The sequence below is a fragment of the Engystomops pustulosus genome, chromosome 1, assembly GCF_040894005.1.
Source record: "Engystomops pustulosus chromosome 1, aEngPut4.maternal, whole genome shotgun sequence".
Taxonomy (NCBI): domain Eukaryota; kingdom Metazoa; phylum Chordata; class Amphibia; order Anura; family Leptodactylidae; genus Engystomops; species Engystomops pustulosus.
In genome coordinates this window covers 270793087-270813508 of record NC_092411.1, presented here as the reverse complement: position 1 = coordinate 270813508, position 20422 = coordinate 270793087, and the positions used below count along the sequence as shown (strand labels likewise).

Genomic DNA, 20422 nt, shown 5'->3' with positions numbered 1-20422 from the left:
CGATTCACTAAGATTGTGCGCTCGATATCCTGCTTTTCACGCTTCCCCGGTGAGGTCCGCCGGAGTTCACCTTCTTCTTCCTGTTGTATGTAAGCGCATTGTAAGCGACACAATTTTGAATGTTAAATCCTGCGCTTAGTCTGAATCCGTCGGGTTGCCTGATGGCCACCCCCCCGATTTGTGTTGCATGAATGTCAGCGCGATTGCGCCAAAATCCGATTACGTGCGCCAAAAACCCCAGTTAAATCTGGCGCAAAACGGAAAAAGTCGGGAAACTTGACGAAAATGCGGTGTGCAGACCCTTAGTAAATGAGCCCCATAGTGTTCAGTAGAGAGGCAGGAAACATATTCGACCTGCCGCTCCATCAAGTAATAAGAACGGGACCCCCATTCTCATGAACTGCAGGGGCCGTTTCCTGTGGGGGTCCCAGCTGGCAGACCCCCATTGATCACATTACTAGCTCCTATCTTGTGGATAGGGGGATAACAATCTAAGTAGGGACAACCCCTTGGAAAGTCTGATAACAGTGATTTTTGTCAGTACCAAAATGGCGACTGTTATGTGACCCGGTATTAACGGAGACAGAAGTGATGACTTTGAACAGATAAAGGGTTTAATTAACAGAACTGTCTATACTTAAAATTTACATTGTTGCCCATAGCAACCAATTAACTTTCACTTTGTAAGTAAATGTGATTGGTTGCCATGGGCAACAAGGTCAGATTATGTCAGGGACTATTCATTAATTATAGTGAGGAATATCTGCCAAAATCCAAATTTTATGGTGTAATATATCTGCTTTTTAGTAGTGAAACACACACATATCTACCGCATTCACACCTACATATACAAACTCACAAAATCCAAAGGCTTCAAGTCATCCGTAGTAGAGACAATAACAGGTCGGGCCTGTTCACACCTCGTGTCCCTAGTAACAGTAGACATTGCCCCCGATACACCTCAGGTGTCACTTTCACCTCCCTGGTAGATCAGATACAATCTGCATAACTTTCACTGAAGTGGGAGAATATACCAGATCCTTAAAGGGAAAGTGTCGTCAGACAATGACCTGTGTTTGTAATGAAGTCTTTATGTTTTACAGATTTTACACACATTAGTTGTCCTCGGACCACAAGCAGTGGTTCTGGGGTGTTTTTTTTTTAGGTCGGTATGTCATCAGTGTGTAATCAGTTTATATTGGCAAAAAAATGGATGAGGGGCAAATGATATCTTATTACATCCTCTTGAAGGCACACCGTAAGTTACCTAGCAACCAGTGGCGTAACTAGAAGCTGATGGGCCCCAGTGGAAAGTCTGTGCCAGGGCCCCGGCTATAATGTATGGTTTATAGTAATAGGGCCACATTTATCACTTTTGTGCGCCTAAGTGTAGTAGTTGCGCCTAAATTCAGGCGCACTGTTTTGCCAGATTTATCACAAGCTACAACCATCTGTGATAAGTTAATTTCCTGCCTCTAATTAATCACTTTACTTTAAAACAGTTTAGGCGCAATGTTAGATTCGGGCACTTACATGTGATCCTGCTACAAGCTCCTCTCTGCTTCTCCCACAGCCCAGAATGAAGATAACACTCACAGCAGCACCCAGGTGTGTGACACCCTGCACCCAGTGACCTCCACAGCAGGGGCTTCTCCTGGAGGGGATCCCCCAGTGCTGATCTCCTGCTGCACCCCTGTAATTCTGGCCAGTATTCCCCTCAGATACTGAGCAGAATTACATGGGGGACACTTGTATGTCGTATCTGCAAGCTTCTGCAAACTTGTGCAAACTTCTCTCCTGTCTTGCTTTGAGCTCAGCGTTTTTGCAGAATATTTTGTAAATAGAAGGTGATGAACTGTAAATAGAGTCTGCAGCTCCTGTCTGTAATGTATCTATTATATGTTCCAGTGTCTGCAGTGTATGTAATGTATCTATTATATGTTCCAGTGTCTGCAGTGTATCTAATGTATCTATTATATGTTCTAGTGTCTGCAGTGTATCTAATGTATCTATTATATGTTCCAGTGTCTGTAATGTATCTAATGTATCTATTATATGTTCCAGTGTCTGCAGTGTATCTATTATATGTTCCAGTGTCTGGCTGAGCTCTGCTGCTAGAAATGAGCTGTTCTGCAAAGGGGCTCAGTGCTTTCTTCTCAGATAACGCCACCTTCGGGCTGGAGTGTTTTTGCGCCCGTTTTTGCGCCTAATTGCAAAAGTCGCACGTGATGAATATCATTAGGCGCAGCAAAACATCTGGAATTGAACGATAGATGAGGGAAAGGTGGTTATTTTAGCTGCGCGGCTAATTTGACGTTTAATCGCAAAACGGGCGCAAAAACGGTGCGCCTAAACGAAAAGGCGCAAAAACAACAGAAAAAACAAGTGATAAATGTGGCCCATTGTCTTCTCATATGGGAAAGTGACACCATAAGGGCCCTCTTGGGCCCGGGAGCAACCTCTGCACCCCCTCAAGTTACGCCCCTGCTAGCAACTTCCCTTCACCAGGCTAATATGATTGATCTATCTATACAGTCATTCCTCAGTCCTACTAAACTTAAAGGGAACCTGTCAGCAGAAGGTGCATTAATAAACCCCAACCATTAGGTTGCCATGCAGCTGAACACCATCCAGATCATGTATCTTTCATGGCCCAGTGTGGTGGAATCATCCAGAATATCTACTTTGAAGTGAGATGTAAAATGGTTGTATAAAAGCAGAGATTTTAACACTGAAGTCAATCTCTCTCTTCCTTTAGAAAGCACCTTCATTGTAATTGATGGTCCTGAATCCAGATATATCACTAACCAGATCACCTTCTTCTTCCCGCTGCATGTAAATGCTTGGGCTTGCAACACGATTCCTTAAATCATGGTCAATTCTTGTGCAAGGATAAAGTAAAATTAAATATATATATATATAAAGAGTTGTCGATAATCTGAAGGAACAGACAGTGAAACGTGTGCGATTTCTATGCGGTTTATTTGCGTCTGTCTAGTCGCAGGTGAAGTTTGGGACTCTGCACCGGTAAACAGCACTGACCAATGAGCGACCCCCATTCATATCAACACAAGCATCTCCTAGGAGACCGGAGGGAGGGCGGGCAGAGCAGGGCGGGGATAGGCTGCGGCCGGGGCAGGGGGCGGGGCGCGGCTGCGGCTATTGTCATCTGCGGGAGAGAGAACTCGCAGGACGGGAGGAGGGAGAGAAGTTTTTGAAATGGCAGAAAGTGATCGGGGAGCAGGCGGGAGGCCGGGGAGCTGAGCCACACACACGGTAAGGGCGGCCTGTGCTGCCGGGCGGGGGCGCTGTGTGTGCGGGACCCCTGGACAGGGCCGGGCCCACCCCGGGGGCTGCGGAGGGTGCGGGACCCCGGTGCACAGCTCATGTATTCTGCTGAGAAACTAGCACTCCCTTAGTGGCTGTGCAGATTTCCTAGAACCACAACTCCCAGCATGCCATGGTGGTTGTACAGCTGTTCTAGGACTACAACTCCCAGCATGCCCTAGTGGCTGTCCAGATGTTCTAGGACTACAACTCCCAGCATGCCCTAGTGGCTGTGCAGATGTTCTAGAACTAAAACTCCCAGCATCCCCTGGTAGTTGTACAGATGTTCTTGAACTACAACTCCCAGCATGCCCTGGTGGTTGTACAGATGTTCTAGAACTACAACTCCCAGCATGCCCTAGTGGCAGTGCAGATGTTCTAGAACTACAACTCCCAGCATGTCCCAGTGGCTGTACAACTGTTCTAGAACTACAACTCCCAGCATGTCCCAGTGGCTGTACAACTGTTCTAGAACTACAACTCCCAGCATGACCCAGTGGCTGTACAGATGTTCTAGAACTACAACTCCCAGCATGCCCTAGTGGCAGTACTACAATTCTAAAAGTACAACTACTAGCATGCACTTTTTGAAATCCACATGTTGCATTGTTGCTCTACTGCTACTGGTAAACTACAACTCCCAGCATGCTCTGCTGGTCTTACAAGTATTCTAAAACTACAACTCCCAGCATACCCTGGTGGCTGTGCAACTTCAACCATTCACATGTGGCTGTACAATTATTTTAAAACTACAACTCCCAACATACCCTGGTGGCAGATGTTACAGTACTACAGTTCCCAGCGTGCACTTTTTGCTATCCAGATGTTTTAACCTCCCATCATGCATTGTGGTTCTAATGTTACTGGGAAACTACAACTCCCAGCATTCCCTGGTGTCCTCTTACATAATCACAGCTCCCAACATTCCAGGATTTCAGCTGTACTTAGATTATAAAGGAATGTTTTTAATATGAGGATTTGCTGGGAGTTGTAGTCTCGGCTGCCCCTGTATATGATATTACATAAGGCACTTGGTTTAGTAATAGAATGTAGTATAGAAGACACCTGGACACACAGCAGCCTGCACAGCTGGATTCTGGGAAAGCTGGGTATGACTGCCATATGTCTACATTCACATGCAGCAGAATCTTCTGGGTTCTTATCACCCAGCTTTCCAAGGAACTGATCTGACAACATGGTACAGGGCAGGGTGGTCTACAGTCTGGGGGATAAATCCGGGGTTCTTCCTAGTTGTAAGTGTTGGTTGCTGAGAGACAAGGTGAGAGCAGGAGGCATTTGGGGACAATGTGATTGTGTATTACAGGCGAGCAGGAACAAACATTGCAGATTGTGGAGTGACTAGTGACACATGGCTAATTACATACACATCAGCCGCTCATTAGAGAACGTACAATATCGCCTCACTGCTAATTATCCGTATCCTGACCAGAAGGTCACAGGTCATAAGGACCCCAAACCGGATTGTCTTGTTTTCTATGAACTTTTTATTTGTTTTTTGCTTTTTTTGTTGTTGTGGGAGAACTGGAAACAAATAGACAGAGGATGGAAGGAAGGATGCGGGGAGCTGGTCTGCCCCCCCTAGATTCTAACCCATAGCAGGATCTGCTACTCATATACAATAACCTGTAGCACAAGGCTACACACTGCTACTATGCTCTATATAGGTAGGTACCTACCTCATATAGTGTATTATCAGTGTGTAAGTGGAGGTTTCATTGATGGGACCTGGATACAGAGACACAAAACTATACTTGGTTTTATAATAGCGAATAGATATAATTGTATCCAGTCTAAACAAAGTTCTGTGAGCTAAACCACCTGGACTGACACATTGTAGCAAATTCTCTGGAAGATGTAAGCTGCTGTTTTTTGGAAATCTACCATCAAAATCCATCCTGATAAACCAGGGACACTTACTCATAGACCCAGGCACCGTGACTGTGTTATCTTCTTATATTTGTTATCCATGGCTTCCATTCTTCTACAATCAACTTTTAAAATTATGCTAATGAGTCAGAAGGTCTCTGGGGGTGTTACCAGAGCTCCTCTCATCCAGGCACAGTGACTGTGGTAATATTCTTATATTTGTTAGCCATGACCTCCTTCCTTCTAAACATCAACTTTTAAAATGATTCTAATGAGCCAGAAGGACTGTGGGGGTGTTATCAGAGCTCCTTTGTGCTGTAGCTTTACAAGCTGTTATACTGTGCAGGAGCACTTCCTCTTCCCACTGTGATAGATGGAGGGAGAAAGGGCTGATGAAGCAGGAGTGAGACACTGTAGATCTTTTATTAAGATATATAATTTAAAACATGACAATAACCCAAAACATAAACCAAACATTATATATAATATATACAAAATATTTTCAACAACCCACCTGCTGGTCCAGCCCCATACACACCTAGCACCCGTATAACATATACATCTAAATTAAATAGTGAGACACTGTAACAGCCTATGAAGCTACAGCACGGAGGAGCTCTGGTAACATCCCCAGGTCTCCTTCTGGCTTATTAGCAGTACATTTTTCGAAGGACGGAGGGCATGGATAACACATATAAAAAGATGGTAGGTTTCCTTTAATCTCACGTTGTCTGGACATTATAGAATTGCATTCACTTCCAGACAATAGTGGGACTAGCTGTGTGCATGACTCTGACCATTATTAAGACTATTCTCATCCACTGATGGCGGGCAGAGAACTTGAAAATGATGAGGCGCGGATGTATAAAGTGTAAAAGAAGGTTGGAGAATATATTTACTCTTAGCTGAGAGCAGCACTGACTGTCTGTGGGTCTGTCTGTCCCTAATGTACTTTACATGTTCATTGTAATCCAGTGGAAGGTTTACCTTGATCGAGCCCCTCCGGTCTTCATCTGTGTGATATTTCGGTGACTCTCCTCTCGCCCCCTGCCATGCCTCCAGCGTCTTAATCTGGACTAGTCTGTCTGGAGATTACCGCAGCTCACATACAGGGCAAAGGCCTCGTCCGGCTTCTGTACAAGTGACTAGACCTTCCATAATGAGCCCGGGATACAGGTGCCTGCAGCGGGTGACACACAGGGGTCTCCATTGCCCCCCTGGCCTCAGGAAGTAAATTGTAAGGACAGTTTGTGGGGATCATTCACACAAGAGAAACCTTTTCAGTTCACGACTGGAAATGTGAAATCATTTTTGGGACCGTAATATGGAGCAGGATCTGTAAGCTGCAAATGGCTGTATCCCATAGTCCTCCGGGCCATGTCCGTATACTGCAGGAGGTCCACGGATTGCTGCCTCCATATTGGCAATGCCTGAAAATGGCGTAAGACCACACTAACATGTATTGTAAAAAGCTGATAATAACGTAAGAGATATTAGCCAAAGTGCACATACAGGCAGTCCCCTACTTAAGAACACCCGACTTACAGACGACCCCTAGTTACAAACGGACCTCTGGATGTTGGTAACTTACTGTACTTTAGCCTTTGGCTACAATAATCAGCTGTAACAGTTATCACAGGCGTCTGTAACGAAGCTTTATTATAATCCTGGTTCTTATGACAACCCAACATTTTTAAAATTCAATTGTCACAGAGACCAAAAAGTTTTTGGCGGGGGATACAATTATAAAATATACATTTCCGACTTACATACAAATTCAATTTAAGAACAAACCTACAGAACCTCTCCTGTACGGAACCCTATCCTGTACATAAACCTGTACATACTGCCTGTATGTCTATAGGTCAAATTTATGGAAAAATTGTACAGATTTTAAAGCTTGGGGTTTTTTTGGAAGTGATTTTTTTAAACGTGTCATTATTTGCAACATTTCAGGGGAAACTTGACGTGATATTTCTTTTGAGTAAAAAAAAAAAAGTTGAACTTTTTCTTTTCTTAAAAAATTATGTGAGTTTTCATGTAGTTTAATGTTACAGATTGTTGCTACCCACATCTATCTCTCTCATATATATACATTGTATCATTATATATTTACTATACTTCCTATATTCTGTATATATTACTACATATAACTGTATATTACATAGCGCTGGTATTACAGATCCTGGGAGAACCTTTTCCAGTCTCTGTAGCCCCACTGCCTTGTGACTGCTGCAGATAACGTATTGGCGCCTTTATTTGAATGCGGCTGCCTTTCAGTTGCTTTTCCCTTTGACCTATGTGGGTCATGTGACTGGAGCAGGTGAAAGACGATCTTGTGCCGGGTTCATTAATTATTCACCCAGAGTCTTATTTCAAAGAGTTTAACATGGGAAATGATGATACGGCTCAGTGCGGGCGGCATATGGATCGCACATACACTTTACTGTTGTTGTTTTCTCTAGTACAGGCGGTCCCCTACTTAAGGACACCCAACTTACAGAAAACCCATAGTTACAGACAGACCCCTGTGACCTCTGGTGAAGCTCTCTGGATGTTACTATAGTCCCAGACTGCAATAATCAGCTGTAAGGTGTCTGTAATGAAGCTTTACTGATAATCCTTAGTCCCATTACAGCAAAAAATGTTTAAACTTCAATTGTCACTGGGGCCAAATTTTTTTTTTCTGGATCTACAATTATAAAATATACAGTTTCGACTTACATACAAATTCAGCTTAAGAACAAACCTCCGGACCCTATCTTGTACATAACCCGGGGACTGCCTGTATATAAAATTGTGCGCTGATCCGTAATCTCACAAGGTGCGCTGGGTCGTGGCTTGCACATCCCTTCCACACCCATATAGGACAATAAAAAAATGCAATATATAAATATATTAAAAGTGCGGGCGGCACAACAATCCCAGGACATGGTAAACATTGCTGTATATCTACAGCTCTTATACATAGTGAATTACCAGTATATATAGTGTATTTTGTATCCAGGAAGATCCTTCCATAGAAAGTAACTTTAAAATTTATTTAAAGGGATTGTCTGGCTTAATAATGAATCTCTCTGGAATGTAGAAGGACATTGTTGCGGTCCCTGTCACTGATAACAACTTAGTGGTGTATGGATCTAAATCCTCATGACAGGTTCCCTTTAAAGTCTGTCCACCACCTGTTAGGTAATTGAGATCCTAAACTTTCAACCTTATTAGCTTGAATAATTTAAACATTTCCAAAAAAGGGTCTCTCTAGAGTATTTTTGTGAGGCTACACATATGGAACGTGGCCATGCTGACATGCAAATGCAGTCTGAACAGTCTCATATCCTTTCATTGATCTCTACCACTACATGCCACCAGAATGGGTTTGCCTTATTTTATATATATATATATTCTGTACATGCTGTGTCAGACTGAGCATCCTTGGGCTAACCAGATAAAAATTATTCTTTAAACCTACCCCGTGAGTCAACTACTAAAATCTAGTAGACTCCAAATTGTGTTGTGTTCTATTGAACCTATTGTGCCCATGAAGGATCTGCGGATTCTCTGGTGGGCCAGTCCGACACTGTGTACATGCTCAGCATGGAGCTTCCCTTTCTTTCTTCTACTCCAGAACTAATATGAAAGAAGGAAACAGTTGTTAGCGCTTTGTATTTGCTTTTCTTTCTGGCACCTTCTGTATTAAATCTGCCCATGAATAATAGATGAGTCACATATGCATCAACATATATACAGATACATATATTACTATAAGTTTCTACAATATAATTGTGATTAATATTAGCAATTTAAGATGTAGGACTACATGACATGCTAAAGGAAAGTTCACCGCTTGGTCTATTTTGCTAATATCCGAACTTTTCGGCATTATCCATGATCTTCCCTTTGCATTTGACTTACGGTACTCCCCTGCCCCCTCTCATTTTAACAATTATTTGTATTTATTTAACTTAAAGAAATTCAGAAACCAAAAATTTGTGTATAACCGCAGTTGACCTATTACCCCCTTGCGTATCCAACTTGCATACCAAGATTATTGGTAGGCACCATGGCTCTGGTAATCTTTTATTTGTTATCTGAGGGGTGTTACCAGAGCCCTTCCGTGCTGTAGCTTCACACTGTCTTCCTTCCCCCCTGCTGCCTCAGCACTTCCCCTCTCCCTCGGTGTGCTGAAACTTCCTCTGCTGCTGTGAGATTACATCAGGCAGAGGGAGCAGGGGAAAAGGGGAGAGTTTAACAGCTTGTGAAACTACAGCACAAAGGGGCTCTGGTAACGCCCCACTAGCCCTTTTGGGCTCATTAGCATACCAATAAAAGTTGATTTTAGAAGGAAGTGGGCCATGGATAACAAATAAAATATTACCACAGTCATGGTGCCTGGATCTATGACGTTTGTGATGTTTCGGTTACTTAATAACCAGTCAGTCCCCGCGGCTGCATATTTCCTAGACCAGCTTACAAATATTTTGATAGAATTTACGCTCTTTACCCCATGTAATAGCCTTCCTTCCCGCCAGCTAATGATCATCGGGAGTAAAGTACATTACGTGATTTCCATTGAGAGAACCTTCAAGGTACACAATTAAATGACCCTTTAATGAATGCACTGGCATGTTTTAGATTTTGCATGTCATTTACCTTTATGCCTGAGAGTATTAGTTAAAGGAGTATTGTGGAACCCATCCAAAAAAACCTCAAAAACTCAGAACAGGTTAATACCGATCCTCCTCTGTGCTCCTATTCTGATGAGTTTCCGGTTCTACTTGGTGGTTCTTTATAAGATACAGGAACCACAGGTGGTCCCCTACTTAAGAACACCCGACTTACAGATGACCCCTAGTATCAGACGGACCCCTCTGCCCCCTGTGACCTCTGGTGAAGCTCTCTGGATGTTACTATAGTCCCAGGCTGCAATGATCAGCTGTAAGGTGTCTGTAATGAAGCTTTATTGATAATCCTTACAGCAAAAATGTTAGAAAATACAATTGTAACTGGGACAAAAACATATTTTGTCTGGATCTATAATTATAAAATATACAGTTCCGACTTACATACAAATTCAACTTAAGTACAAACCCAAGGAACCTATCTTGTATGTAAATCGGGGACTGCCTGTACTGCTCAGCCAATCACCAAGGTCGGTCACCAATCAGACGGTGATTGGTCCAGCAGTGATTTCCTGTTTGTGAAGTCGTAACAGGAAGTAGAGATTTGCCACCCCAAATCAAAAGGGAGTTGATTAGATGACTACTTTTTAACTTATTTTGGGATAATTCTCAGAAAATTCGAACCCATTTTTCTGCATGTTTTCGTTAAACATGGACACTTATTCCAAAAAGTTGTGGTTGATATTCTACCTCAGCCTCAAGTTCTGACTTTATAAGGTGAACCCCCATTGTACATACGTTATGTCAAGCCACAATTTTGCACAATGAGTGGCCATTAGTTCGATGATGCGAATTGACTTGATAATTTTTGGACCGCTAATGAGGTTTCCACTAAGTTTCCATGTAAACCATAGTGTTCTGTATGTGATTCAGTCTTGTTAAATTTTGGACAACCCACAGTCTTGTTAAATTTTGGACAACCCACAGTCTTGTTAAATTTTGGACAACCCCCAGTCTTGTTAAATTTTGGACAACCCCTAGTCTTGTTAAATTTTGGACAACCCCCAGTCTTGTTAAATTTTGGACAACCCCCAGTCTTGTTAAATTTTGGACAACCCCTCTTTAAGCAGATGGACTTGCTATGGCTAGAAGTTGACTTGATGAAATACGGATGCTTAATGTGTTTTGTATTTTTTTTTCAGGAGACTTCGACATATGAGTTTCCGAAACTCCAAATTTTCTAAGAAGATTACTTCACACCAAAAGTCGATGAAATGCATAGGCCAGGTGATCCCACCAGGAGCCGGAGTAAAATGCATCTGCCACAGAGATTGAGGAGCGTTGAAGTCGCACGGGGAAGAACAGGCTATGGCTTTACCCTTTCTGGACAATCTCCTTGTGTCATAAGTAGCGTCATTAAGGACAGTCCTGCAGAATTTGTGGGACTGAAGCCTGGAGACCACATATGTGCTGTCAATGATATCAGCGTCAAGAACGCGACTCACGAAGACGTAGTCAAGCTGATTGGGAAATGTTCTGGTGTCCTTCATATGGATATTGCTGAAGGAGCCCGTCATTTGGATCCATGCTCAAGCGATGAGGAAATTGCTTTCTACGAGGGCAAGACTTTGTTAAAACCGAGGCCTGATTCCAAAGCATTGGGTATAAATCGAGCCGAAAGAGTGGTTGAGGAGGTGCAGTCGGGAGGAATATTCAGTATGATGTTTGAGAACCCAGTTGGTGGTGGAAAGATTGACCATCAAGCGGCAAAACACAGGTCAAGGTCAATGTCTGCCTCCTGCTATGAAATGAGAAGGGACAGGAAGAACCACAACCTTGACTTTCTCTCGAAAGACGAAATATCAAAGATGATAAACAGCGACTCTGTCTTCTCCAATGGCCTGCAGAACCTGGAGGACTTTGAGTTGGATGCAAGTATCCTAAATGTTGGGATGATAGTCGGGTATCTTGGTTCCATAGAAATCCCTTCTACAAGTTCGAACCTCGAATATGACAGCTTACAGGCCATCAGAGGATGTATGAGGCGACTTCGAGCAGAACAAAAAATACATTCTCTCGTATTGATGAAAATTATGCATGACAACATTCAGCTGTGTAACGATAAGGCGGGTGTCATAGCGGTCTACCCAGCAGAGAAGTTGGCCTTCAGCGCAGTTTGTCCTGATGATAGACGGTTCTTTGGACTTGTAACTATGCAAAATTGTGACGACCAAAGCTTGGCACAGGATGAAGAAGGGGTTCTCCGGACATCTTGTCATGTCTTTATGGTAGATCCAGAATTGTTCCACCATAAAATACATCAAGGCATCGCCAGAAGATTTGGATTTGAATGCACTCCAGACCCAGATACTAATGGCTGTTTGGAGTTCCCACCGTCTTCTCTGCCGGTTCTGCAATTTGTCTCAGTTCTGTATAGAGACATGGGTGAGATGATTGAAGGGGTGAGAGCTCGTGCCTTTCTCGACAATGATGTGGATGCCCATCAGAATAACAGCACCAGTAGTAACAGTGATAGTGGCATCGGAAATTTTAATCAGGAGGAAAAGACTAACCGGGTGCTGGTGGTGGATTTGGGAAGTGCCCCAACCAAACATATTCCGCATAACATTTGGGAGAATCCGGGAGGAAGAGGGCAGAACCAGTCGGTTGTACATTGGAATGGCTACTGCAATGAGGATGATGCGCACTTTGGAGTACCGCATGGAGCAATAGCTGATAAACCACAAAACTTTAAGAAACACTTAGGTCCTTCTGCCCGCATTGAAGTTCCGGTTATCCCACCCCGAGGACCACAACTTCCACCGAAGAAATCTGGTGTTCTGGAGGGCCAAAAGAAATGGCTGCCTGTTCATGTTATTCGGGATTGGCAACAGGGGAATGTTAGTGATCAAGAATCCTACGCCGACTCAACTGATGGGTGGTCAAGTGTTAATTGTGGGACCTTACCGCCGCCGATGAGTAAGATTCCAGCCGACCGATACAGAGTTGAAGGGAGCTTTGTACCACCTTCTGCTCGCAAGGATGACTGGCCCAAGAAAGCCTTTGACATACACCACATTTTTGGCGGTGGACATGGTTCCAAAAAGTCCAGAGAAGATAGAAAGGTGAGATGGGGTCAAATCCTACATTTTTAAATCTTAGTGATGTTGTCCCTTTACCAGACCTCATTATAATAAATAATACATTCATCAATACCCGGAAGATTAGGGATTGCTCCACGTCTTCATGATCTGGCAGGAGTATTTGTGGGGCATCATACACATATTATATACTACTGTTGCTTTATTATATACTAGCTACTCATTGCTTTTCCTTTTTTCTCTTTTTTTTATGAAATACACATGACGTTAATACTTAATATTCATTCTACCATTGCTTTAATGGAAATCAGCTGTTCTCCAGACATCCTGGAGAGCTGGGGCTGGACACCGTATTCTTTACGTTGAAACTGCGAAAGGCTCATTAAATCAGTCAGCAGCCTAACTGAGAAAGTGGAGCTTCAGGGCGCGTTCACACGATGCCTTTGCGTCGTGTTTTTTCTTGCGTTTTATGACACATTCCAAAGTCTTCAGCCTTGATTACATGCTGAAGATACATTGCGTTTTAGCAGATGCAGGGGAAACGCGATGGAACCTCAGCATGTGATCAAGGCTGAAGCCTTTAAGATGCGTCAAAAACGCATAAAAAAAACACAGCGCATTGTGTGACCAGGCCCTCATGTGCACATGTTAAGATTTGTGTTTACAAAACTCAACCATTGACTCGATGTTAACACACACTTTAACGTGGTGTTAACAAACCACGTGCGTTAACGCATTGTTAACGTACGCATTAACATTGTAACATTGTATACGCAAATCACCTCTTCTCACCTGACGCAATGTAAATGCAACCAAATCGCAACGTGTGAATGCCCCCATAGCCTGAGAAACAACAGTTACTGATTATAGTTCAGCCGTAATATTGGGGCCTTAAAGGGGTTTTTCCTACAAATTCAAGTTAGGCCCTATCCACAGGATAGGGCCTAACTTGCTGATCGGTGGGGGTATCGGTGATAAGACCCACACAAATCACGGAAATGAGGGGTCCTTTGGGGTCCCACGTAGCTCCGCCGGGCACTTTGTCGCACTTCTGCTCCATACATCTCAATGGAGCCAACAGAAATTACTGAGCGCCGTTTGCTCCATTACTTTCATGAAACGACAAGGGGTCCAACACAGGGACCTCATCTGATCCCTTGTTGTTGTAACCTGTGGGGGTCTCGTCACTGAGACCCCCACTGATCAGCAAGTTAGCCTTATCCTGTGGATAGGACCTTACTTGTTTCATGGGGAAAGCCCTTAAATACCCAATTATATTAATTTTATTTAAAGCGGTTGTGTCACATTATACACTTATCCCCTATGGATAGGAGATAATATGATAGCTTTGGCTCTGATCGGGAGAATAGGGGACTTCTGGAAAGTCCCATAAAAGTTTACCCTGTTCTGTTTAACACGGATGATCTGCAGTTTCCAACAAAGCATAAGGCTGTTTCTCGGATAAAATGTAGACCCTTTTTACCCTTACCCAACCCCTTTAATTATGCGGTGAATGAGAACCTGCTACGGGGAAGGGGAGTGTTCATCCTGGTGGCAGTGATTTATGATTGTGAGGAATAGATATTCCCATAGTCCAGGCATAAATATTGTCACTTAGATGATTTTATGGCTGTTAATATTTAGCCTGTGTTTGGATATTGTTTTTCTGTGTTTTTGTAATAAATTATTCCATGATCACATATACAATCGCTTTATTGTAGTATGGGCAGGGCATAGCGGGAGTACGGCTGCTGATTTTCCTAATTTTTTTTTTGGGGGGGGGTTAAATGGGCTCTCATTTTCATGCAATGTCTTTGTGTTAGAATAGTCACCCAAATATTCACAGCATCCCCATTGATCAGCTGTAAATTACAGGGCAAGGTGTTTAACCTGTGCCTATTGTGGTTTTGAATTATTGCACTAGTCATGAAGGTAATTGCTGGGTTGCAGATCTGCTTGGTTGGGGTTCTTTGTCTTAGTGCTCTCCTGCTGTTTCTGTATGCGTCGGTATTGCAGATAAGTGTCACTGGGTCTAAGTCCTATTCTGTTGTTCATGTTAGGGTCAGTATTGAAGATGAGGGGTATCTGTTCCAAATGCTCTCCCATTGATCCTGTTGGAGTGCCATTCATCTGAAATACTGACCCAAGTGCTCTCCTGTTGATCCTGTTGGGTCGCGGTGGGTCAGTATTGCAGATGAGTGGCATTGGGTTCAAGTGCTCTCCTGTTTTTCTTGTTTGGGTCAGTATTGCAGATAAGGGACACTTGGTCTGACTGCTCTCTTATCGTTCCTGTTTGGGTCAGTATTGCAGATGGATTGTAGTGGGTCAGAATGCTTTATTGTTGTTCTTGTTTGGGTCAGTATTACAGATGAGGGGCACTGGGTCCAAGTGCTCTCTAATTGTTCCTCCTGTGTCACTAATGCAGATGAGTATTACTGGGTCCAAGTGTTCTCCTGTTATTCTTGTTTGGGTCAGTACTGCAGATGAGGGACACTAAGTCTGACTGTTCTCCTGTTGTACCTGTTTGAGTCAGTACTTATGAGGGGTATTGAGTCCAAATGCCTTCCTGTTGTTTTTGTTTGGGTCAGTATTGCTGGTGAGGGACACTGCTTCTGAATGGTCTCTAGCTGTTCCTGTTTGGGGCAGTTCTGCGGATGTGGGGCACTGGGTCCAAGTGTTCTCCTGTTGTTCCAGTCTGGGCCACATGAGTGGCACTGGGGTCAACTAAATAATGGAAAACCGTGTTAGTACCCAGGAAAGGGGATTGCCATAGGTGAGGTCCAGTTCTCCCATCTTAGGACCAGTCATAATTCATATACTGATATAGCATTCATGTTCACGTGTTCCACTGTTCTTGGCACGATGTTAGACAGAAAACCACCCACGTATGCAAAGTCTTTGTTCCTAGCCCATTACATTCTATAACTTTTTATATTGTGTGTATTTTATAGAGCTCAAAATTCGGCCATTCCGGTGCGTTAGCGCAAGGTCCTCAGCGCAATTCAGGAAGGAGGTCACTTGGAAGATCAAAGAGGTTCAGCGTCACCAGGTCCTTGGACAACTTGGAGGTAAGGCGAGGGCTAGCCTTATTGCTTTATCCATGCGTTGTTCTGAAACATATCTTGCCGTTCATTTTGAGGGGGGTCTAGGATGTTTGTTGACTGAGAAATTGTAGCTGTGGGTTCTCCTTGGGTAGAGTTGATCCATTGGAGTAGACAGTGGAGGCCAGTGGGGTCCTACCTGGCCTGAGATTGAAGGGTTGCAGCACAGCCCTTATCACTTAAGAGCAATGTACAACCCATGAGGGCCCCATAGGTCACACCACGGTGAGGGCCCCATAGGTCAGACCACCACCAATGGTAAAACAATGGCCTAAGTGAATGAGAAGCCATCACCTTTAAGGAAGTGTCTGTGTGTTGGTATTGTGAGGGCTGCAGTGATGGCCTTCAAAGGGGGCAGCAGAAGATGTGATAGTGTTCTTGCTTTTTTTATAGCAGTAATGATATTTTAGGTCACTTTTTCAAAAAAGGAATCGCCCCTTTAAGATTCTGCTCTACAAAAGTGTGAAAGTTGTGGTTTTATGAAGTGTACGGTAAAGTGCATCTGTAAATGGTTGTTCTGTAAAGACTTAATAACGAAGGGAGTGGGGGGGTGGTCTGGATTTTATCATAATTGCTCAGATACGACCTGAATACTGCAGATTGTATGGAATTATGATTATCATTACAAGACATAAGACAGAAGTCTCCAGGAAAGTAGAATCCGGACGTATTTCCGGCCGTACACTCAGTGTTATGTTTCCACAGGGATCGGCTACTGTGGTTTCACTTGGCGCAGTGACTGCATTTCCACATTTTTATCCAAAAGATATATAGACCAGCAGCTAAGGGCAACACCCAACCCTGAGCACAGTAATAACAAGGCAACAATGTAACCGAAATAACATTGTAACATAGTGACACCGGGATATACACTGTATATAACAGGACAGGACATAGTGACACCGGGATATACACTGTATATAACAGGACAGGACACAGTGACACCGGGACATACACTGTGTATAACAGGACAGGACATAGTGACACCGGGATATACACTGTATATAACAGGACAGGACATAGTGACACCGGGATATACACTGTATATAACAGGACAGGACATAGTGACACCGGGATATACACTGTATATAACAGGACAGGACATAGTGACACCGGGATATACACTGTATATAACAGGACAGGACATAGTGACACCGGGATATACACTGTATATAACAGGACAGGACATAGTGACACCGGGATATACACTGTATATAACAGGACAGAGCACAGTGACACCGGGATATACACTGTATATAACAGGACAGGACACAGTGACACCGGGATATACACTGTATATAACAGGACAGGACATAGTGACACCGGGATATACACTGTATATAACAGGACAGGACATAGTGACACCGGGATATACACTGTATATAACAGGACAGGACATAGTGACACCGGGATATACACTGTATATAACAGGACAGGACATAGTGACACCGGGATATACACTGTATATAACGGGACAGGACATAGTGACACCGGGAAATACACTGTATATAACGGGACAGGACATAGTGACACCGGGATATACACTGTATATAACAGGACAGGACATAGTGACACCGGGATATACACTGTATATAACACTACAGGACATAGTGACACCGGGATATACACTGTGTATAACAGGACAGGACATAGTGACACCGGGATATACACTGTATATAACAGGACAGGACATAGTGACACCGGGATATACACTGTATATAACAGGACAGGACATAGTGACACCGGGATATACACTGTATATAACAGGACAGGACATAGTGACACCGGGATATACACTGTATATAACAGGACAGGACATAGTGACACCGGGATATACACTGTATATAACAGGACAGGACATAGTGACACCGGGATATACACTGTGTATAACAGGACAGGACATAGTGACACCGGGATATACACTGTATATAACAGGACAGGACATAGTGACACCGGGATATACACTGTATATAACAGGACAGGGCACAGTGACACCGGGATATACACTATATATAACAGGACAGGACATAGTGACACCGGGATATACACTGTATATAACACTACAGGACATAGTGACACCGGGATATACACTGTGTATAACAGGACAGGACATAGTGACACCGGGATATACACTGTATATAACAGGACAGGACATAGTGACACCGGGATATACACTGTATATAAGAGGACAGGGCACAGTGACACCGGGATATACACTATATATAACAGGACAGGACATAGTGACACCGGGATATACACTGTATATAACAGGACAGGACATAGTGACACCGGGATATACACTGTATATAACAGGACAGAGCACAGTGACACCGGGATATACACTGTATATAACAGGACAGGACATAGTGACACCGGGATATACACTGTATATAACAGGACAGGACATAGTGACACCGGGATATACACTGTGTATAACAGGACAGGACATAGTGACACCGGGATATACACTGTATATAACACTACAGGACATAGTGACACCGGGATATACACTGTGTATAACAGGACAGGACATAGTGACACCGGGATATACACTGTGTATAACAGGACAGGACATAGTGACACCGGGATATACACTGTATATAACAGGACAGGACACAGTGACACCGGGACATACACTGTGTATAACAGGACAGGACATAGTGACACCGGGATATACACTGTGTATAACAGGACAGGACATAGTGACACCGGGATATACAATGTATATAACAGGACATGACATAGTGACACCGGGATATACACTGTATATAACGGGACAGGACATAGTGACACCGGGATATACACTGTGTATAACAGGACAGGACATAGTGACACCGGGATATACACTGTGTATAACAGGACAGGACATAGTGACACCGGGATATACACTGTGTATAACAGGACAGGACATAGTGACACCGGGATATACACTGTATATAACAGGACAGGACATAGTGACACCGGGATATACACTGTATATACCAGGACAGGACATAGTGACACCGGGATATACACTGTGTATAACAGGACAGGACATAGTGACACCGGGATATACACTGTATATAACAGGACAGGACATAGTGACACCGGGATATACACTGTATATAACAGGACAGGACATAGTGACACCGGGATATACACTGTGTATAACAGGACAGGACATAGTGGCACCGGGACATACACTGTGTATAACAGGACAGGACATAGTGACACCGGGATATACAATGTATATAACAGGACAGGACATAGTGACACCGGGATATACACTGTATATAACAGGACAGGACATAGTGACACCGGGATATACACTGTATATACCAGGACAGGACATAGTGACACCGGGATATACACTGTATATAACAGGACAGGACACAGTGGCACCGGGATATACACTGTATATAACAGGACAGGACACAGTGACACCGGGACATACACTGTGTATAACAGGACAGGACATAGTGACACCGGGATATACACTGTGTATAACAGGACAGGACATAGTGACACCGGGATATACACTGTATATAACAGGACAGGACATAGTGACACCGGGATATACACTGTGTATAACAGGACAGGACATAGTGACACCGGGATATACACTGTGTATAACAGGACAGGACATAGTGACACCGGGATATACACTGTATATAACAGGACAGGACATAGTGACACCGGGATATACACTGTATATAACAGGACATGACATAGTGACACCGGGATATACACTGTATATAACAGGACAGGACATAGTGACACCGGGATATACACTGTATATAACAGGACATAGTGACACCGGGATATACACTGTATATAACAGGACATAGTGACACCGGGATATACACTGTATATAACAGGACAGGACATAGTGACACCGGGATATACACTGTGTATAACAGGACAGTACATAGTGACACCGGGATATACACTGTGTATAACAGGACAGGACATAGTGACACCGGGATATACACTGTGTATAACAGGACAGGACATAGTGACACCGGGATATACACTATATATAACAGGACAGGACATAGTGACACCGGGATATACACTATATATAACAGGACAGGACATAGTGACACCGGGATATACACTGTATATAACAGGACAGGACATAGTGACACCGGGACATACACTGTGTATAACAGGACAGGACATAGTGACACCGGGATATACACTGTATATAACAGGACAGGACATAGTGACACCGGGATATACACTGTATATAATAGGACAGGGCACAGTGACACCGGGATATACACTGTATATAACAGGACAGGACATAGTGACACCGGGATATACACTGTATATAACACTACAGGACATAGTGACACCGGGATATACACTGTATATAACAGGACAGGACATAGTGACACCGGGATAC

General features: G+C 43.5%; 1 protein-coding gene across 2 annotated transcripts in view; it reads left to right on the top strand.

Annotated features, from left to right (window-relative positions):
• The first annotated feature begins 3159 nt into the window (after positions 1–3159).
• RGS12 (regulator of G protein signaling 12) overlaps positions 3160–20422 on the top strand; it is a 109145-nt gene continuing 91882 nt past the window's right edge. For both annotated transcript variants that reach the window (XM_072126156.1, XM_072126157.1), the window contains exons 1-3: positions 3160–3276; positions 11036–12958; positions 15886–16002. In XM_072126156.1, the coding sequence (XP_071982257.1) occupies positions 11108–12958; positions 15886–16002 (1968 nt within the window). In that variant the 5' untranslated portion in view covers positions 3160–3276; positions 11036–11107. The remainder of the gene's footprint in view (positions 3277–11035; positions 12959–15885; positions 16003–20422) is intronic.